The 23120-nt window shown below is 31.6% G+C and overlaps 2 protein-coding genes across 11 annotated transcripts in view; both read right to left on the bottom strand.

The window, feature by feature from the left end:
• Positions 1–10383, bottom strand: part of LOC113523523 (MAP kinase-activating death domain protein) — a 41806-nt gene extending 31423 nt beyond the window's left edge. For 2 of the 9 annotated variants that reach the window (XM_052902382.1, XM_052902387.1), the window contains exons 1-6: positions 10188–10380; positions 2818–3041; positions 2160–2340; positions 1487–1628; positions 923–1064; positions 59–216 (exon numbers count right to left, since the gene is read on the bottom strand). In XM_052902382.1, coding sequence (XP_052758342.1) covers positions 59–216; positions 923–1064; positions 1487–1628; positions 2160–2340; positions 2818–2919 — 725 coding nt within the window. In that variant the 5' untranslated portion in view covers positions 2920–3041; positions 10188–10380. Of the gene's footprint in view, positions 1–58; positions 217–922; positions 1065–1486; positions 1629–2159; positions 2341–2817; positions 3042–10187 lie in introns of all 9 variants that reach the window. The other 7 variants (XM_052902385.1, XM_052902384.1, XM_052902386.1 and 4 more) reach the window with 6 other exon arrangements.
• A 2148-nt stretch (positions 10384–12531) lies between these two features.
• Positions 12532–22772, bottom strand: LOC113523314 (probable glutamine--tRNA ligase). 2 transcript variants are annotated; one of them, XM_052902393.1, is made up of 12 exons: positions 22487–22772; positions 22012–22410; positions 21026–21140; positions 20501–20866; positions 19712–19899; positions 19074–19300; positions 17792–17928; positions 15583–15754; positions 14878–15115; positions 14414–14559; positions 13976–14165; positions 12532–12650 (listed from the first exon to the last, which is right to left on the bottom strand). In XM_052902393.1, exons 1-12 carry the CDS (start codon positions 22601–22603, stop codon positions 12603–12605), a joined length of 2343 nt encoding a protein of 780 aa, XP_052758353.1. In that variant the 5' UTR covers positions 22604–22772; the 3' UTR covers positions 12532–12602. The 2 variants fall into 2 exon arrangements, with proteins under 2 accessions (XP_052758353.1, XP_026765033.2); XM_026909232.3 differs by having other exon boundaries at positions 20501–20869; positions 22487–22769.
• Positions 22773–23120: the final 348 nt, after the last annotated feature.

The following is a 23120-nucleotide window of genomic DNA, read 5'->3' as shown; positions in this document are numbered from 1 at the left end:
ATGCAAACAAAGGAAAAGATAAAAAAATTACGTTAAGTAAAAAATGTAGGTGATTTACCTAAATATTTGTCTGGACGCACCGACACGTCGTGGACTGGAAGACTCGTTGCATGCATCTATTAATTTTTTAAGGATAAATAGGCACTCTCGGAATGTGGAGAAGAATGGATGATGTGATAGAAGACACAAAGATGTCAACGAATGGTTTCTAATTCTCTGCAACAAAGAGATAAGACTTTGATGTAAGTAAGTATTAATATTACACAATTTTAATACCAAAGCCTGTAAACTAAAATATTTATTTATGTTATATTTTATTTTAGTACTTATATGCACGTATAATCTTACAGGAAATTATAGATGAGAATATTATTTACGTAACGCAATTCGAATATTACTAAAAACTTAAAAAAAAATTAAGGGTGGGATAATCATTATTTCAGCCATTATCCGTCCACTGCTGGACATAAGCCTCCTCCATAGACTGTCATAAAAAACGGTCCTGAACCAACTGCATCCACTGGCTCTCTGCAATGCATTTCAGGTCGTCACTCCATATAGTATGGGGTCGTCCTACACTGCGTTTACCCGTCCGCGGTCGCCACTCAAAAACCTTTCTCCCCCATCGATTGTCAGTTCTTCGAGCTATGTGACCAGCCCATTACCATTTCAGCTTGCTTATCCTTCCTGAGATGTAGGATTTGACAGTAAGATTACAGGGTACAGAGGTATAACACCATTAATCATTAGGAACGGCAACGCGTGGGAGTATCATGGGCGAAACAGTATATATACTATACTCTGTTATGTCCATATTATTGTTCATGTCTATTGGCTACGGTTACCACTTTCCATCAAGTAGGCTGTTAACTTGTCCGCCATTTTTAGTTGCATAAAAAAATTAATGCAATACTCATATTACCTGGCGCTTCCTTGTGGCCCGCGGGCTGGGGGAATGCGAGCCGCCGCTCTCGGAGTCGGGCGCGGCGGCGAGCCGCGGGCCCAGCGTCGCGCTGCAGTCGCGCTCCGAGTCACTCGGCGCCACGTTGCTGCTCCTATAGTCACTGGAACATTCGCTATGTTTTAGTCGAAAGTCTGATTTAACTTTCTGTCGTCATACTCGTGAACGGCTGCTATTTATTATAACTGATCTACTTAAATAAGGTAAAGCTTTTATACATTTTTTTAGATTATTAACACTATTTGTGCACCATGTCAGTAGTGTATATTAACAATAAATTTAAAATTTAATATAAATTGAAAAAGTCACAAATTCAATTACTAGTGCTTTTTCTTCGACTGCCACTGCTCATTAAAAATGTGGCCTATATGAATACAGTGTTCCACGTATAAAGAATTTGAAATATATTTTATTATTATTACACCATATAAATAATTCATCAACATTTATCTTTTCCTTAAACATTTTTAGAATGTAGAACCTAAAACTCAAAGACGAGGATTAACAGAAGTAATTAATGTTCACCTGGAGAATGCGGAGTCGGAACTTTTCTCCATGGACTTCCGCCAGGACTCGCGGCGCAACATACTGCGCTCGCGCGGGCCCGGTGCCGGGGCGCGTTCCACGGCTCGATAGAAGTTAACGCAGATGCCATACCGTGTTTTTCCTATTGAAAGATAATACTGTTTAACAATAGAAGTCGACACAAATATCAATCTTACAAATTCTACTACGGTAATGTACTACTATACACTCCAATTAGCAAGCAAAACCTTTTCGTTGACTCCTCTTTAAGAAAAGGGTTTCAATATTCTATTTTTATCCGAACTTTATAAAAATCCTCGACAAAAAATATCTAACTTTGTTAATGTCATAATAATATATCTGTTTGTTTAGTTTCATAAAAATACATAGTGACAGAAATCTAATCCGTACGTAGTTGCAGCTCTCTTATTTTTAAAGCTTCATCAAACAAAATTCTATTATCTATTTTATACAACGTCATGGGTATGTATGGGTAACAACGTAATGCACCATTTTAAATTTAAAATTTCAGCAAGTAACCGAAAACTACGCATTATAAAGAAACAGTTTGACTTAATATAGTTTAGTTTGGTAAATTCCATTTCTATTTACAATTTTTTTAATTGTATTAATCTCTATATAAAAATAAATAAATAGAAACTTAATTTCTAACCAGAATCTTTGTCTGTGAGTGTAAAAACGAAAGATGTGGTATCCCTGGTGGCGAGATGAGAGGGTGTGCGGCGCGGTCCCACCGACACACAGCCCTCAGGCTGGCAAAAGTATACCATGTCCAGCGGCAACGGAAAATCATTGTGGTTAGTGAGCGGATACCGACGAAGAAGTTCGGGAGCCTGCGAGTAACAGAATCTAACATTAGGTATCACTTCGACTTTGATAACACTGCCTTTAAATATTTATGTAACAAAAGATAAATAATAATAATACAACTAAAATATTAATTTTCCATTAAGACATCGTATTCTAGCTTGTTTTACTAAATTACCTACATTTTAAGTTTTAAAGTGTTTATTAATTTTGTTTCAAATTAAGAATTTGGCACAAAAAAGAGAAAACATTTCTATAGGTATGAGTAAAATAGGTTTATTAGACGTTTTTATGAAGGCCTTTTATGGTCGACATATTTATATTATGCTTTCCTCATGTAAGCTATAGCATTCCCAGCATTAAGATGAATATAACTATATACCATTTATTAAAATTCATAAAGCATTTAGAGTACATATTGTACTAAAGATCCGAATCATTCTTCCTATCTTTGCCAATCAAGTAAAAAACTTATTGTCCTAAAAAAAAATACAATTACATACCTGAACCGGAGCGAGACCCTTGCCGGAAGTATATGGTCGTGCGCCTACTATAGTTAGATAATCCACCAACCGTGGACATAAGTGCTGTTTTTGAATATCCATACTTCTGATATGCTAATAAGCAACCTAAATAGATAACTCAACTTCCTAAGTGCAAATGTTTTCGAATCCATTATAATTTAATACAATATTGCTTGTCATAATTATCACGTTCTTTTATATTTCTGAAAAAGAAAGTAAAGTATAGCAGCAATAACTACATAATTTGTACTTAATTCCAAATCTTACTAACAATCCTCGATGACTAATTCGGACTGATCGTACTCAAATTTAAACAACTTTGTTTGTTCTAATAAAAATAAACATTACAGGACAATAAACGCCACTGTATGATCTGTGATTATAATCTCAATCTTTCCTGGAAATTATCATATCCATTTACTGTGGCATCATGGTAAGAACCCGTCAATTGTGTAGGTTAAGTGTAAAGAGTACTGCGAAAAGTTTTATGAATTAGTAGCTACACTAATATTATAAAGAGTTTTTTTTTTTTTGTAATGGATAAACTAAAAAAATACTTAACTGATTTTCAAAATTCTTTCACTTATAGAAAGCTACATTGTCAGCGAGTAACATATGCTACGTTTTATTTTCAAAGAAATTATGTTATTTACATATTTATTTATATATTTATTTATTTATATTTAACAACTAAGGGAGCTTAACAGTTTCCCAATTTGTTCCCTTAGCAATCACAATACATACAAACATAATAACAATTGGACATTTTTTAAATAATTTATTGCCATTTTACGAAACTCGACAAGTATACAAGTAACATATAAAAAGAATTAAGAATATAGTGCAATAGGGAACTTAAGCTGAAAGCAGTTTCTCCAAGTCAAACTATAAGAAATTGTAAACTATTAACAAATAATCGTTTCATATAAGAATTGTAAACCTGCAACACTCCCTTGACCCATTTATTGCTTTGACCTATTTTCATGGATACAATTACGCTTGCCCGATGCAATAACACTGTTAGGTGGGCGCTGTATATGATACGGGCATATAAGCAGCAGGTGGTGTTTTATTACACCTTAATTAGCTATTAAACACACATTCATGGGTTCATGGGTAGGTAAGTATTATCTATACTAAACTATATAATAAAACTATAGAGGTCGAATGTCTGTACATAGAAAATAAACGCTAAAAATCGAGTCAGGGGGATGTTAGAAGTGAAATAGCACACACATTCAAATTTCTTTTAAGTTTTTGTTTCTCTGATTGTACGGGCTAATCTCCAAAACTGTTGGACCGATTTAAAAGAAATTTTGCATGTTACCTTACATCCCCAGTCAATATATTAGATAGATGTTAATCACGGAAAATTAAAGAGTTTCCATGGGATAGTTAAAAAACTATAGTAAGTTATACAGCTTAACTTACACAACCTACTTAAGTAGTCATTATGAACTAAGGCAAAGGGTGAGAACGACACGTCATTTGTTAATTTTGGTCCAGTATTCCCAGACATAATAAATATGTAGGTACATACATCAATACATATTAAACAGGAATAACAAATACCACGCGGATAAAGTCGCAAGCATCAGGTAGTTTCACATAAAATCTGTTAACAACATTATCCTCCAACCTTTCACATTAGAGTAATGATAGGCAGGCAGTAGTTCAATACGTGCAAAATGTAAAAATACTTCAAAACTTTATTTAAAGTTTATTAAAATGACCGTGTAAGCTTGCCTCTTTATACCTATCTGCGAGGATCACCATTTTGCATGTTTTTGAAAAATTGCAGGGAGACTATTATTAAATTGTAAAAACTCATTTCGATTAATACGAACGTCCTGGAATATATTTTTTTTATTTTCTTTTATCTATTATAGATATAGGTATATTTCTAATTTACTTTGCACACGTTCGGAGATTTATATGAAAATTTATTTATTTATTTAAGGAACACCAACAGCATATTACATTATAACATATAGGTATAACAAACATTAAATATAATACAATATTAATGCAGATGCCTATTATAGGTATTCACAGCATTCACTTTAACATAATTCTACAGTGCAAGAAAATTAAGTAAATAATAAAAACAAACATGTAACCTAAGTTGTGAGCAATATCAGAAAATACGATTATGGGTGAATTGAATTAAAAAATATTAAAAAAAATATATATTATGATAATTAGAGTTAATTTTCATTAGATTGTTGTACAAAGTGCCTCAGCAATTTATTCCTGTAGGAATTCGAAATATCATACACTAAATCAATTTCAGGTAATTTGGCATTAATTTCATTATATGACGACATAACATTATTTCTATAGCCTTCATCTTTTGCCATTTAATGAGTAATTTTCAGATCAAAGGATATTTGTACATTATTTTTCTACATAAATAAGATGTGATATAGTTTTCTAACAGACATTATGTAATTGAGTTGTGTTATGTAATCAAAATAAACAATAAGTAGTACTGTTAGATGATTCTTTTAGCAAGTAATACTTAGTATCACTCACTTTCTAACTTGTCCTAACCAAATTTCCTTACTCATGCTTTCTAATATTATATTATTAATGTAAAAGTGAGTATTTGTTACTTCTTAATATCTTATCAACATAATCTATGGTCGTAATTAGTCACATTATGAAATTTGGTATACACGTACTGCTGTATGAAATAATGAAAGACATAGACTACTTTTAGTATAGATAGCTTTTCACTATCAATAAAGTGGAGATAAGATCAACTTTATAATTTCATTTGTCGATTTTCTTATTACTTTATACTTCGAGAAGCATATTAAAATTGAACCTATCTCAAAGTGATCTAACATAATTATAGTTTAAGATTGGTGTTTAATATCAAAAAAATTTATTAAAAACTTTAAATTGACACACGACAATGTCAGTCCATGGATTAAGGATAAGATACCTTTTCTAATTGCCATGCGGATGAATTTGTACTTCTACCACTCTTGAGTAATTAAGACGATAGGAAGCTAAAGCTCTCTCTCTCTTTCTATACGAAATAGAAGACAATCAAAGAATTATTTTATTTTGATATCATAAAACGGGTATATATCGTGTCTTCGTGTCCCATATTTATTTTATCTACTGACGTCAGTGACGTGGGAGGGAAACATGAAGCGAATAAATTGTTGTAGATAGGCACCTACTAATAAAATTATAAAAATCATATAAATGGCAGACGGCTATCATTGTGTGTTTAAATGGTGAATCATTGCAGTTACAGTTTGATTTTATAACAAAATTATTAATAGGAAGGCTCCATTAAATTCATTGCAATCATAATATGCGAACCCGTCGCATACTTCTTCCTACTAATATTAAAGTATGAAAGTGTCTTAACATGTTTGGATATTTTTTTATACCACTGAGGTGACAGAAAAACATATCGTCGACCTGACGGTAAACGGTTACCGTAACATATGAACGCCTAAAATACCAAGGGCATTATGCGCGTGTTGCCGACCTCTTTACCCCTTTTTTAAAAACCCCTATGTTGTTGGCAAATCTCGCTTAAACATCCAAAAGTATTTGAATGAGGTACAGAGGTAGGTTATACTCGTATTCTCACACATAAGAATCTTATTGAAAATTATTGCACGCGGCCAAAGTCGCGAAAAACTAATATAAAATACATAATTACCTAACTATATCTTTCGGAGGAAAAAGGATTTTTGTTAACGGGGTTAAACAGTTCTATTGCTGGCAATACTCGTATACATCCTCTGAAAACCATTACTGTTAATTTTTGTAGAATTTGTCATGATGGACCAATTCACCTATTAATCCTCACTGATCGATCATCTCCCACTGGTGCCCCACCAAGGTATACTTCTTAAGGTATACCTTGGTATACAGGCGGGGTTATAATTCCATTTTCACCAATAAGAAAAACCTTATCCATCTATCTACTTATCTCTTGATCGTGTAGTCGAACGCAAATTAACGATCCCTTTCACAAATTGCGTCGGTTACTCTAAGTATAGGTATACTCTAAGTATAGTAGAAATCATCGATCTCAGATATTAATGCTTGATGAGCACTTCTTTAGAAAACTTACTACGAACCTATGAATGTACTATAAGCAACCGATCCAAATTAAGTGGAAACAATAGAAACCATATTGTTTCAACATGGCGCCGGTTACGTAGGTATTAAATGACTCCAGCAGTGCCGTAAATTGACAAAGACTAATGAAGTACCTATTTACTCGTACTTGCGAGATGTTCCGCCGTCACTTAAAGTAATGGGTCTAGGGACTTCGCCGCCGTACCGACTGCCCTTCAAACCTTCCATATAAATTACATTTTAACGTCTAACCTTTTCACCTAAATCACCGGTGGGTGAACGTAGTAGGTATTATCTACTTAAACGTAATTTTATCTTACGCTCCTGACAAAATAAAATTGTTTAACTTTATGTTAGAAGTATGTCTTTTGAATTAGGTGGATATTAGCCTAAATAGCATTTAGATTAATTTTATAAGATTTTTATTATAATACATTTTAACAAAAAAATATTCCAAATTATTTGTAAATATATTCTCGCCCGAATATATAGTTACTACTACGTATTTATACCAAATTTCAGTTGGTAATTCGTTATTTCCATAAAATAATGTACAGTATTAGGTAAAGTAAGCATTCCATTAATCATTGAGTTCAGTTCTACCTCTCTGCCTACCCCGTAAAGACGTGAAGATAAATAAATAGAATTATTCGATGTGGCGTACTGTATATAGAAAAAGTTTTATCCAAAAACTCCTATGACAATCGTAATATTTAAAAAACATGAAGGGACATGAAATTAGTTACAGATATACAAAATTTACCAGAGGGAGACTTTATACAAAAGTAGTTTGCTTAGGTACCTCTGTCCCATTCGTGTTTCAACCGTGAAGCATTTGTGTTTGCATGACTGTGTTTCGGTTTGAAGGGTGGGATATGGCGTAAATTTACAGGGTACAGAGGAATAACACCCCAGTCCTCAGGAATGGCAACGCATGGAGGTATCATGGGCGAAACAGTATACTCTATTATGTCCATGGTACTGCTCATGTCTATAGGCGACAGTTACTACTTTTCATCAGGTGAGCTGTCAGCTTGTTTGCCATTCTAAGTTGTATAAAAAAAAGATACCATTCTAGCTATTACCATTGCAAGGGCGACATGTAGATACGCAAATCGTGTTCCACTTAACTAATCGCACCATACGCATGCTGGTAGTGGTAAAGTCAATGGCGGTACAGATAACTGTGATAAGCTGCTGTGTATGTTAAACACAAAAAGAGTACTAAAAACAATAATGTGCCTGGGTTTCAAATTCGATAAACTGGATTGGTATTGTTTTGTTGAATCTACTAATTAAAAAAAAAATACAAAATATAGTAGTAATAAAATTAATGGGGTAGAAAGTTTTAAATTAATATATGATTAAAAAAATTGTAAGAGCCAGAAAGTGGTTTTTGAGGAAATTAGGTAGATATTAACTATTAAAATTAGTTATTATTAGATTACTAACGTTTTTAATTACTAATTTTCTCGATGGCATCTCAATCAGCTATTTTTATTTTAAAAACTGATGTTAGCCTGTTATTATAAGGCTGCAGGGATATCCAAGATTTTTTTTATAATTTGGTAGGTCCTATTAACTCAACGTACAAAGCAATATAGTACATCAATGTTTGACTGTAATAATGCTTGTGGAATATATCGTATTGTGCATTTCGTGGTCAATAATATAATAATTAAATACAAGGTGATTTAGTACATACATTCTGACGATAGTGCACCATGTCTTGATGGTGGCATAACAAGTAAGCGCGAAATATTTACGAATAATTTATTGTCATATAACACTGCATATTGGAGATTCCATAGAATTACTCACCAATTATTAATAGAGCTCTAGATAGATTGTTAAGGGTCCACCCACGGTGCTCGTAATGAAATTACATTAGGCCCAGCGAAATAAAACTCCTTACCAGGAATTAATCTATACATAGGCAATAAAATCGTAACTAACTGGAGTATCTATATCAAAGAAATACTAATATAAAAGATCTTTTCAGAGTCGTTACAAATTAAAACATTTTGTAAAATTTTAAATGTCCTTTTCTATATGTTTATACGCAAATGTTTTTAGTCATGCTATGTGCATATACATTTGAAATTTTAAATAGTAGCTATGATTTACAAATCTGAGGCAATTGTGTTTGTTTCAAGTAAAACATTCAGTCTTGAAATACATTTTAAAACATGTAATAAATTTAAGTTGGGACACAAAAAGAAATGAAAGAAGAGATATTGAGAATAATAAAGGAGTCCTATCTCACAATACCATTGCATTATTATGAATGATTAAATAGTTGCTAATATTATAAATGTGGAAGTGAATTAATTTACTTGTATGTTTATTACTTTATAGCGCATTAACTGCTTAACCAATCGCTATGAAATTTGGTTTATTGTATTATACGGGATAGAGAAGGGATAAGCTACTTTTTATTCCGGGCAATAAACATGTCCCGATAACACGGACGAAGTTGTGGGCAAAAGCAAGTTGTTCATAAGCAATCTCTTTGAAAGATAAAAAGGAAGGGAATAGACCAGTTAGAGGGATGGGCCAAATAAAAAGTAGGTTAAGTATATTGGTCAAATTGGAAATCAAATCAAATTGGAAAATTAAATGCCAGAGCCATTTAATAAAAATAAATCCATTTCGTCTTATAAACAAAATCAATAAAAAGAAATACCGCGATTCTCGATCAAGGACTAATTAATTAAATAATTTGCATACAATTTACTTTCATTATACACATACAATTAATCATACTAAACCTACCAAGAATTAAACAAGGAGTAATATTGAGCGTTCTAATCCCATTTATTCGATGTACCTACTGGAGTCCATATATTCAATATTCGAATAACTAATATTTAATAGGTCGACCTTGATATCTTGCCCATATTGTAACAGCACAACAGTTCATCATAGTGAGAACTACGATTTATTTCACCACATTAAAAAAGATCCATTCACCATTCCCTTTGGGTGGGACCTGCCATACTTGTATATAAAACAGCTAATTAGTTATATATACATATATACTGTTTTATATAATATGTAAAATATGATATTTATTAAAACGTCATTAAAAATCAACATGAAAACGTATATCTAGTTACATTAGTAACTATATAATAACAAGAACAACAGATTTGATACGACAAAATAATATTGACGAATTATAGAACGAGCTACTACGTCTATCATAAAACGACAAAAAAAAACATGTGACTTACCTTAAATTTACTTGTATGCCTCAACCAGATTGTTTCTACATCATAGGTCGTCTCACACGGACGTGGGCTGATATGGTATGATTTAAGTTTCAGTAGACGTGACCGCGTAGTAAAGCATATCGCAGGATGGCGGAGGCTAGTGTAGCGTAGTGGCATGCGCGACCGCCCACGCTCGATAATGCGCGCCGCCGCGCCGCTGCGTCCGCCCGCCGCGATCAACGCGACCCTCTCATTACACAGCCCTAGGTCACGCTGAAACTTACAAAATCAAGGTCAGCGTGTAAAGGGAAGATTATTTTCCAATTCTTATCCAATGAAATTTAATTCTGATCCGAATTTTATTTATTTCACTAAAAACAGTTATTACATATACTCACATACGTATTTATATATAATGATAATTCAATTAACGCTAAACACAATTATACTTTTAACTTATTAATGGGAAAATTGATAATTGTAACTGGGTTATAATTTATTAATAACAAAATACTTATAATAGACCACTATAAACTAGGAATAGTAACTATTTTATTTTATACCACTGAGGTGGCAAACAAGCATACGGCCCACCTAATGGTAAGTGGTTATCATAGCCTTTGAACATCTGTAATACCAGAGGTATTACGCGCGCGTTGCTGACCCTGAAAAAACCTCTTTATCCCCTTTTTGAAGAACCCCATGCTGTAATCTTTTGGGAAAACCTCGGCAAGGAGCTTATTCCACATCCTGAGTGTTCGTAAGAAAATACATCTCTGAAACCGCGCTGTATGCGACCATTTAGGCTGTATGAGGATGAACTTCCTGTCGATGGCGAGCCGTATGATGGTAGAAAGTGGCCGTGGGCGTCATATTAAATAATTCCTCTAAGCACAATCCCTTGTAACTACAAGCGGTAGAACACGCAAAATGAAGCAAAATCTCTCCTAATACTTGCCTAAGCCTGGGATCATCGACGATTCTCATAGCTCGTCGTTGCACCGGGTCGAAGGGTTCAAGCTGGTATTTAGGTATTTATATTTTTATTTGGTATTTATATATACCTACTTAGATATACTTAAAAAAAAACATGAAAACATTTCTAGCGAAGTCAGATAAAAACATTACAATTTATTAATTAAAATTGATTATCTCCGTGACTTCTCCTGCGTTATTCACCAGTTCATTTTGATTGACAAGAGCAAAGTAGAGACATATATCTGATCTCATGCCGATTGGTTAAGCTATTAAGGCACGAAGAGGTAATACAAATGTACTTTTACTTTACAAATGCTGTTTCTGTCCATCAGTTTTACCGTACCCTTTTTTTAAACCATGCAACGGAAATAAATTGCATTTTAGATGTTTTTATACAAAGTCTGTTTATATATTACACTCTAAACTGCATTCTTGCGAAACTGGGTTCGCTAGCAATTAATCAGTATTTTTTTTTTATTAAACAGTCTATCAATATCTTTTTACTTCTTAAGAATATACTAATAAAAAATAATAGCATTGATCGTCTTTTGTCGAATATATTATTGGTTAATAGGAGATCAAACACTAAATTTAGTACAAGTATGTACAATATCTAAGTAGAGACACAGAAAAAATTTAAGTGCTTTGATAAAATTTATAAATGTAGTTAAACAATTAAACAGCAGTATCATTAAAACATTTGCCTATAGCTGTTGTGCCCTTAATAGCTCCGTCACAAAAATCCAACCTGTATGGTAATATACATAATTATATTACTTTAAGCACCTTCTTTTTATAAAAAGGTAAATAAACCTAGTTACTCTATTAGAATATATCGTCTTTTAATGTAATTTGCTTCTTTGTATATGTCTTCTTTTCTCTTTTTTACATGTTTGTGTATCTATGTCTGTTATTTGTGTGCAAAATAATGCAATAAATTAAATATAAGTAACGCAAATAAATTATATATTCATATATCTTTTTCTTTCAAGATAAACATTTTCAATTTTAAAAAGTGATAAAAAACTAATAATTAAATATAATTATTAATTTAATAAAATAATAAACTCTAATAAGAGTAGTTTATTTTAGGATAAAATAATCATAATCTGCCTTCCAAAAGATTTAACCAGATCAGTAATAGGTACTTATTTCTATAAATATTAGCGATTTTATTAGTGCTCCAGTTCATTAAACTAGAATACTAAAAAAATATATGAAATGATTATGTCAAGGTCATTGATCTTAATATAATCTATTCATATCACAGTGACACGCAAAATAGTTGTATTTCTTAGTTTTTACGCCTACAAACAACACTTGTTTTTGTATATTATTTATATTAATTTGATATAACATCAATACAAAAATAAATAAATAGATAAGATCATTCTTTAATAAAACGTTTATTAAACTCATTAATACAAAATTTACATATTAATATTATACTTATGCATTTTATTTTCCTGTATCTTCTTTGAGAGAAACTGTTCTATTGAAGATAATCTGTAACAACGAAATATTTGTTAACAGTACATACATATATACAGATGCAAATATATTAAAATAACAGATAAATTATAATAGAGTAATTCTCTTATTCATAAAAATATAATAGGTTTAATAAATATATTTTAGCTGTTAAACTAGTTTGCCTTATTCTTTTGTGTTATATTACATTAAATATTAGTAACCTACCTACCCTTATTGAGCAGGTTTTTTTTTTAATATCAATAAATACAACCAATATTTCTCGTTGATAATATAGCTTTTCATAGGTGTGTTTTTTTTTTTTAATAAATTAATAACTTTTCTAATTTATCCATTACAAAGAATATATAAATCTTTCCTCTTTATAATATTAATTTAGACATGCTCAAAAAAGTTCAAATATGAAAGAGATAAAATTCTATAATACAAGTAGTTAAAATAGGTTTGTATTGTTTTTATGAATAAAACAAAATGATATGACTGAAAATAACAGAAAAGTTTTCAGTTATATCTTGAAGTTACATTTCACGATTAAGTTAATTTTATATTAATAGAAATTAAAATAATTACGGCATTGTTAACTACTAACTTCATCAGTGTATATTAATACTGCTACTGAATATGTAACAACAACATTGCTACAACTTTTTGAATACGAGAATTATTGCATATAGACTGTCTAAATTTAAAAGTACTGTTCAACATGCAAATAAAATAAAGATTGTTCAGATCGCTGCAGCAAACCTACTTCGATATCAATCCAATCTAATGCCAATGACAATTTGGAACTCACTCACGAAATAACAATTAGGAATTAAATTATAATTGGGATTTGTTTGCAATAGTTTACATTGGCAAGTTATACTAATATGCATCTATCAGAACAATATGGTACCATTATGTCACTAGTGTTGCAATTCGAGAGTGCGAAACGTCTCAATTTCAATAGCTATCTATTGTAATTTATTTCAAAAGTAAACCCACAGTTCATTTTTTAGTTTTTAAACCATTTTGTATTTATTTATATATTTAAAAAACATAAAATAAGAAAAAAACTTATCAAGAAAGTATAGACGGAAAATCAATAGGTATTAGGCAGACAAAATTTTTTAATAACATCTTTTTTATATATAGAAAAAAAATAGTATAAAGTTTTTTTTTTATCTTAGAAAAAATCCTGGGTTATTTTACTTTAATGTTTTATAATGTAATCAAACAAATTATTTCTGTTTAAAGTAATTTATGCCAAAGAAGTATACATTATGTTATTAGTAATATTTCCAATAGTCAAATAATATAATAAAGCTCTTATTCTAATTATAAAAACATAATTTACTTACACTATTCGATGAAGTGTCAGGATCAACAGAAAAGAATCCTATTCTCTCAAACTGAAACTTGTCATAAATCTTGGCTCCTCGGATAGAGACGTCAGCATACGCTTCAACCACTTTCAGCGTGTCTTCGCGGCAATCCGAGAGAAAACCGCCGGGTACTTCGTTGGGGTCTTCTGGATTTTTATGTTTAAACCTATTTAATTAAAAAAACAAATTACTGACGTAATAACAGCGTAGATGCTAACATTCCATCTGACAGTAACTATTACTTGAAAATTATTTTTGACAGAACTTAGTATAGCAAACAAGTTAATGGCCCATGCTATGGAAATAGATTATATCTTCTAGTAGTAAAGAACTTTTAAACAAGATAATATTGTTTTGTATACTGTTAAGCTATAGTACGTAAGTATAATTGAAAGATAAATACAAAATACTCACAATGGTTCATACAATCGTACTTCGACACTGATAGGCTCCGAAACCCAATGAATGAATGCTTTTGGTTTCTCTGCTGTCTCTGTAGTCTCTGCAGTACATTCTATTTCAATCAATTTGCCTGAATCATCTTTGATTAGCTTCGATACCTAGTTAAAGATTTAAAGAAATTATGAGTTAAGTATTCATTTATTTACATTTTACTGCACAATTTACAAAGATAATAAATACAGTAAATTTTAATGAGAAGATGAAAAAGATTGCTTAGCGATAAAGTCGTCTTTTGCCCCATTTAAGTACAAAAGACGGCTTTATCGCTACGCAATCTCTTCCAGATAACCTTTGGGAACATATCAAAAGAATATATATAATATTTAGTAAAATATATAATGTTAATAACTATAATAATTTTAGAACACTATAACTTCATTTAAAAATCGTTTTTTTGTCATTTAATGGAAAGATACCTTTAATATATATCCTGCATGTCGCAACCCTACAGACTGTGTAGGAGTCAGACGTCGATAACCTTTTTCCGGGTTTTCTTTAAAATCAGTTGCCTCGATATACACCACTTTGCTAAAAACAACTTTGTGAGAACCCTTGTCTGGTTCATTTGGAAAGTCAGGAACATTAACTGCAATAGGCCCTTCACTCGGGAAGTTAATAATTTTAACTTTTAATGGTTCTAGTATTACCATAACCCTGAAACAAATATACATATTTACAATTCAGATGTGTAAACAGTTAGCAGAATATTGTATTGATTTTGATACATGATAATAATAAAACAAATAAATATTCCTGTCTGTTATACAGCGCCATCTAGTCCTAAACTACGACTATTACTTTTATAATTTGAATCAGTATTTAAGTATCCCATACATTAAGTTAGAATAAAATGTAACTATATAACAAAATTCATTCAAATCCAACAAGCTGTTTAAGCATCATTGAGTAACATACATCCCAACATCTTTCACACTTATACTATTAGTAGGACTAGGATTATGGAATTGAATATCTTTTCATGGAAAATAGTAGAATGTATCAATTTGACACCGAACTTTACAGAAGAAAATTATCTAATTGTTTTTGAAAATTAAGAAATGATTCCGATGTTGTATTCGATATGACCGCTTCGAATACATGCTGGCTACTTTTAACAATACCTCGGTGCAGTGACGTTGAGCAGGTCCCTTGTGGCAGCGTCGAGCGCGGCGGGGTCGACGGCCGCGATAGCACCCGTGACGCCAAGCGACGCACAGAACGCATTGATGGCAGCCGGCGGTACGCCACGCCGCCGTAGCGCCGTCAAAGTGTATAGCCTAGGATCGTCCCAATCTGCATACGTGAACAGTACAGTGAAGTTACAGAGTAAAAACCTCCACATAAGTTGACTAAGTTGTTATAGGTATAACAACTTAGTCCTCAGGTATTCCTGAACGCCTGAAGTGTAATTTTTTTTGCAAATCGCAAAACAGACAAAACTGTCATTGACGTTGCACACTCAGCGATGAGCGACTTCTTCCCCCGGGGGGAAAGAGATTGTTGGGAATAGAAAGTGACAGCTCCATTGCTAGCAGTATGCCCCATTAGGTCGACCTCCACATGGTTCCCCCTGGAAAACATCGTGAACAATTCTTGTTAAATTCGTCACGATGGGCTAACTGCTTCATCCTCACCTATCATCCTTCACTAGTGCCCCGCCGGTGTATACCGATAACGCGGGTGGGGTTACCATTCCATCATTACCCATTAAAAGACTTTCTTCCACCCCGCCCGCAGTACGAGCCACCGAACCTCACCGGAGCATTGCGCATTCGGTTTGTGATCGTCGCAACAATTAAAATATTTGTACAAATGTTATAGTGTAAAAGACAAAGCTTATTTACTCTAGATACCAGAAGCGATAAAAGTATTTATGTTGTATATAAGGATCAATTTGTTACTACCAAATGTACATCAGCAATAAAGTATCAATTTTTATTGTATTTATGGTATACTGATATACTGTCGCGACCTTTTTTTAGACCATTTAAAATAAACATTACCATCATACATTATACTGTTTTTGCAACGTACGCCAAAAAATCTCACAAACGGGAGAATTTTTTTCTACTTGATACTTATCGTTATATTTTGGACAATTCAGACAGTATCTTTATAAATTATGTTATTATTATGTTATTTATTTATTATTAGTCTATGTATTATTCTGATGTATAAGCTATATTATTGTAAAATTTCATTAAAATCCATTCGTAGTTTTTGCGTGAAATAGTAACAAACATCCATACTAATTGTATTAACGCGAAAGTTTGTATAACTTTGGCATTTATACTATTAGTAAGGAAATAAATATATGGGTTTAACAAAATTTAAAAAAAAAGAACTGAGGGCGTAATAATAGGTTTGTACATATAGGTTATATTTTTTTTTTCTTTTTTTTTTAAAGATTAAAAGCTTTTTGGTACGAAAATGTAATCCTTCAATTTTTTTCAAAAATTTGATCGAGAAATTTGAAGCTGAATTAACCAGTTATCTGGTCCATATAGTGATTATGTCAAAAAAAGTTGTTTTATAGCCTGTAGACGAAAAAAAAAAACAAAAAAAAATTTAAACTTATTATGTCACTGTTTTTTTTTTCAATATTACCTGAAAAAAAATTTGAATGAAAAATTTTTCGAGTTTAGATACAAAAACTAGACACTTAGAGCTATAATTTGCTTTTTTTTTAAACGTTTCTACGATGATTTTTCTCCAAGTTACAGCCTATTGAAAATCATCTAAAAATTTTATTTTTTTCCCTAATTTTTCCTTTAGTGTATATATTTATATGCACTCCATGTACCCGTATGGAACTGACGACGAACCACTGAAAGGTCTTATAATAGTGACCTATACAAACAAACTCAGTATAGTGATTTCATAATAATGATTACTATTTTTATATATTATATTTAAAACTATATGACATTTTAAATTAAATATTATAAACATTATGCAGACTAATATTTAGAAAGAATTGGAAATATAAGTACTTTAACTTTATCAGACTAGAAAATAATAATCACATCAGCCATTAACTGTCCACTACTGAACATAGGCCTTCGAGGATTTTGCCAGTAACTGCCACGCTTAACACACAGATTGGCAACCGCAGTTAGTACCTGGCGATAACCTAAGAAGGATACGGCTTTCCACCACTCGACCATTGAAAGTAATATTACATTTTCATAACACCTAGTAAACCTCGACCAATAAAAGCACAAACATACATTCCCATAACACCTGATACTATATAACTTGTTTATATGCACTAGTTGGCAATTAAAGTTATTATAAATTACTGCACCAAATATGCATGAGTTGTTGTACCTTTAACAATTCCTTCATCAATTAACTTTGCTATTTTTCTCTTGGATACAACCGTATAATTTACATTTAGTCGTCCATATTCCCATTGTACTGGACAGTAGATTCCGAGAGCATTGCACAACCAATAGTACGATGACCTGCGATAAAGAACACTGTTATGTACTAATGAACAAAATATAAAACTTAATCCGAGTGTTGATAATGATTTATATACACAGAGATTGATTTACATAGATATGGCAAATACTTGTCAATTACGAACCCCACATTATGTCCAATAGACTTTAATTGACTCAGGCTCAATGTCATTGAGTTCCTAAATGTGTAATGAAAACAGTTTACAGAATTACCAAACACAACATTATTAGTTCATTACAGATGGTCATATTGAAATATTTTGCTATTAATAAACAGCTTTTGTATCGCTAAAAACTAATAGTTTACTACTGATATAGTTAATTTTTATATCACTGAAATACTTACGGCATCTATGTTTACGGCATTTATGTGTATGGTAATAAGGGCATGGAAAGAATGTTGGATGAAACATATACAAAAACCAAGTGAAAAAATATTGATATTAGGGAGGTCTAGGCTGACTTATCATAAACCAAATAGTATATTATCTGATAGAGTGGAAAATCCAGAACTGGCATGTTAATATAATAGTGAATGAATGCAAATGGATAAACTAGGAATTTCATGAAAGCAATTGGGCTGTGGCATTTGGCATATGGTATTATGTTTGTCCCTTAGAAACTAGATATGAATATGTATGTTAAGATGTCATAAATGTGAACTTTTAAAATTTTATTGAAATTAGAATTTTATCCTGTTTAGTGTCATTCTCATTATTATGTTTATTACTATGTTTTATTCATATATTTATATATTTCATTATATATCTCATGCAACACTATTAAGTGACAAGAATTATACCTATTTTTCGTTTTTTTTTTATTGTTAGGGAGGCAAACAAGCAGATAGTTCACATGATGGAAAGCAGATACCGCCATCAACATCTGCTAAATAATAAATTTTAATGTTTGTAAACACAATTTTACCTTATTAATATTATATTATAAATGTGAAAGTGAATTTGTTCATCCATTATCTCTTTACACCTTAACAGTTATATGAGTTGGAGAAGGACATAGACTGCCCTTTTTACAGACATTTTATTTACTAAAAATTATTAAAGTAAAAATACTGATTTAAAGTTAAAAACAAAAGATAGTAGTATTCATTACAATAAAAACTAATTCAATTCATAATACTTTACCTCCTAGATTGGAATTCCTTGGTGCATAATGAATGTGTAATGTGTTCAATGCTATCACACAAACAATGAGTGTAATCATAAGTTGGATAGATACACCACTTATTGCCAGTTCGGTGATGAGGCTTAAACCTAATCCTATATGCCACAGGGTCTTGTTTACCTTCCTCCAGTGTTATTTTCATTCTTAAAGTTGCATCTCCTTCATCTATTTTGCCATTTTTCATATCCTAGAAATACATTGAAAAACCACAATATAGTAATATATTTTATCAAAGTTAGATCTATATAGAAACAAGCAAATTCTGTATTTAGATTCCCTATTTAATATAAGAGAGCACTAACTAAGAAGTTCCCGAAATTTATATTTTTTTACATATCAATTTTGACAAAATTAGTACAGGATTAACTGTAATGATTTATATATTTAATTAATAATTGGTGAATATATAAAAATACAAACATTGAAATTGAAATCATTTTCTTGTTTTAATTAAAAATAATCAGGTATATGCTAAATAATTCAAGACAACATAGAGATAATATTATAACCTAGTATTTATGTTTATCTTATATGAAGAATCTTCAAAAGATATTTTCTATATTTAATCCTTCCATAAAACAATTTAAGGCTTAAATACCTCAAATAACTGTAAACTCTCTTCAATTGGTCTATTTCTCCAGGGTGATGGTGGAGGATTGAAACCTTTGATGTCTTCAGATTTCTGATGACAAACATAAGCCAAATCCTTTTTAATCAATTGTACAGCCCACTCATATAACTGGTCAAAATAGTCTGATGAATGTGTGATCTTATAAGGTGTGTAACCTGAAATACAACAATTTTAATAGTTACTAAAGCATTCCAGTTTTGTATAGTAACATTAATGTTTTGTGTAAATATCCATAGTAACATAGTTTTAAGAAGCATGATTGCTGTTACTGATTCAAGTGGCTAAAAATGAGTATATAATTTGTTAGAACATGTTCTATTTTCAGTGTCACATTATAGCATCACAATAATTTTTAAAATATTGATATGATAGACACTTTATTCTTTATCACTAACTTTTAACAGACATCTGAAAATTATCTATAATTTGCTGTTTCTATGAATTCATTGTCTAATGGTACCTCATCTTCAGAAGGACTATGTTTCAATTATTCAATGGTATAATATAGTACAATCTTGCCATATTTTATGCCATGTGACCCTGGCATAGAATGGCCCACCCCTTCGTTTCCCATGGGCGTAGAGGTGACTAGGGAAACTTAATGATTAAGGTTGGGCAGCAGTATCCTTATTAAAATATCACTGAAAGCAAAAATGTAGTTGCTAATCCACCCATCCAATGAAGAAGGCGTATGTTTAGCAGTGGACTGATAAGAGCTGATATGAAGATGATGATGAATGATGAGTACAAACTTACCAAGCCATTCTACCATATCTTTGATGCCAATAAAGAATTTCTCTTCCTCTTTCTCTGGGTTAGTATCATCATACCTCAGAAAACATATGCCATTATGAGCAGCAGCATATCCAAAATTAATATTTATAGCTTTAGCATGACCAATGTGTAATATACCATTTGGTTCTGGTGGAAACCTTGTTCGCACTTTACCAGAGGTTATTTTAAGATGTTCTTCAAGCAATTGTTTTGTATCCGGTGTTACTATGTAACCATCTGATTTATAATTTTCTCCAGGACTATGGAATGGAAGCTTCTTCATTAATTCCAGAATTGATGCACCACCACCAACATCCACAACAGATTCTGATTTGACTGGTTTTACTACTACTGAAAGATTAAAAAATTATATAAATTAAAACACAAATCTATAATGACTTCAGTCTATAATTTCCGTACATTATTATACATTGTTTTAAAACATAATTATATCAGATCTAAATAATAGCAAAATAAATATAGTTATTTTTATAATAAGATCTGTACCTTTTTTGTCATCATCTTTGACTTTCTTGGCTGTGTCACTAACTTTGGATTTCTTTTCAGCTTTAGGAGGAGGTGCTAGATCTGCTTCTGTTTTAGGGCCCAATAAGTCCAATATCTGAAAATAGAATTTACTAGATAAAGGTAGTGCAAAATCAAGTATCTTGATGCCTAGCAATTCTATAAGTATATATTATGTTTATGTAATTTATTGAATATCCATTCATGTAACAATTTTTAAAGCAACATGAAATAGCAAATAAGCTAACAATCCACCAGAGAAAAAGTAGTAACTATCACCTACAGACAATAACAACACCATAGAAGCCCATGGTACCCTTTACAAAGGAAGGGAATTATTAGCAATAGGAACTATTGGCCCAATTCTTAAAAGTATACCAGATCAGATTAACTGCAATCCATCTTGAAAATCATAACAATTAATTCACCACTGTTACGGTGACTAACTGACAGGAATTCTTTACCTATTACCACTCACTGATAGTGCATTACTTGCATACTAATAGCACAGGCTGGATAATCTGAGTAATCTAAATAAAATTATATTGTGGCCACTCTAGGATGTGAGCAAAGCTTTTAACTATTTTAACTAGGCTCAAAATCATGTCTGAGAGTAGATAGATATTACTATATTTTTTAAGGGACCAGGCTCTCTCCCCCTGAAAAATAATTTTAAAGACGTCAATGGAGGTTATCATTCCTTTTTATCCTTCTGAAGATACTCCTCATGAACTATCATTCCTGAGATGTTATAGCTCATTATACATACATCATATCTTGTAATTTTACTATCATACCTATAACTTAATTAATATTTAATAAATAAAACTATTATTGTTTAATGAAATATAAGTAAGAAAACTATTATTCCATATAAAACCAGAAACAAAACAACTGCATTGTATATACACAAATATTCTTATGTTACTGTCCTAAAATCCCTTATTTAGTTTTAAATAGAAATATACCTGGACATCCACTTCATTCTTTATTGCCTTGCCATCTGCCCATGGTAGTTCACTTCTCACAGCTTGCATTATAATGCCAGAGTTGTAGCGATATCTTTTCTCTAATAGTTCTTGCTTATACTTCGCCATATGTTTCTCTACAACTTGTTCCACCTGTTCAGGGGTGACTATAATTCCGACACCACAAGATTCCTCAAATGTCGGAACATCTATGTCCGTGTCGTTTACATGGCTCAAAAGATATCCTAAAGCAGCATCAACACGAAGAGTCGAATCTAGTTTTCCACTAACTATATAACTACACACGAAACTTAACCTATGAGAAATCTGTGGTTTGATTTTTGTAGCTAAGTGATATATTAACATGCCAGAACCAGACGGTATTTTCTTCAAATCTACCTACAAGTTGAAAAAACAATGTTCACTGTTTTAATATCACTAATATTTATTAAAAAAAAGATCAGTGAAAATTAACCTCATTGAGTGCGGCAAGTAGAAACTTCGTAACATTACTGTTCTTAAGAGTTTCTTTAGCCTTCTGTTCACTTAAGCCCAGTAGCTTAAATTTTTCTATAGTCTCTTCTGGCGTCATTATAAAAATTATTAAATGTAATGGATTTGAAATAGAAATTTGAAATTTGAAGGAATTTACAATAAGGAAAAAAATATATAAGACCTCTCTCCTTATCTGTCACTGTTACTGTCAAATGTCAGAGATCTGTCAAAATTCGTTGCCAAATTGCGTGTTCTATCGCGTGTAGAACAGGAATTTCACATGATGTTTCTCATAATTTCACTATTGAAAATAAAATGTTAATCTGCAACAAGATTACGAATTATTAGCGACCCGCCTCGACTGATACTGTTGTTTTTTTTAAGGTTTTATAACAAAGGAACTCTTATGGCGCGACCTTTTTTGTCCGTCCGTCCGTGTGTCATAACGCTATATCTCCTAAACTACTGATGAAATTAAAATAAAGGGAGAAATCTATATAGTATATTATATTTTATTTAACTTTAGATTGAGAGTAACAGTAAAAGGTAACCTAGCAACGCGTGAGCTCCATAGACTAACATAACACATAAAACCTACTTCAACACCCCCACTG

Source organism: Galleria mellonella, unplaced genomic scaffold (assembly GCF_026898425.1).
Source record: "Galleria mellonella isolate WM207_F2 unplaced genomic scaffold, CSIRO_AGI_GalMel_v1 utg90, whole genome shotgun sequence".
Taxonomy (NCBI): domain Eukaryota; kingdom Metazoa; phylum Arthropoda; class Insecta; order Lepidoptera; family Pyralidae; genus Galleria; species Galleria mellonella.
This window is presented reverse-complemented; position numbering and strand designations above follow the sequence as displayed.

Coding starts and splice junctions, on each gene's coding strand:
- LOC113523314 (XM_026909232.3), bottom strand. CDS start 22,603: ATGACGCCAGAAGAGACTATAGAAAAATTTAAGCTACTGGGCTTAAGT. Junction 19,900..20,500: donor AGATATGGTAGAATGGCTTG/GTAAGTTTGTAC, acceptor GTTGTATTTCAG/GTTACACACCTTATAAGATC. Junction 19,301..19,711: donor AGAGTTTACAGTTATTTGAG/GTATTTAAGCCT, acceptor ATGTATTTCTAG/GATATGAAAAATGGCAAAAT.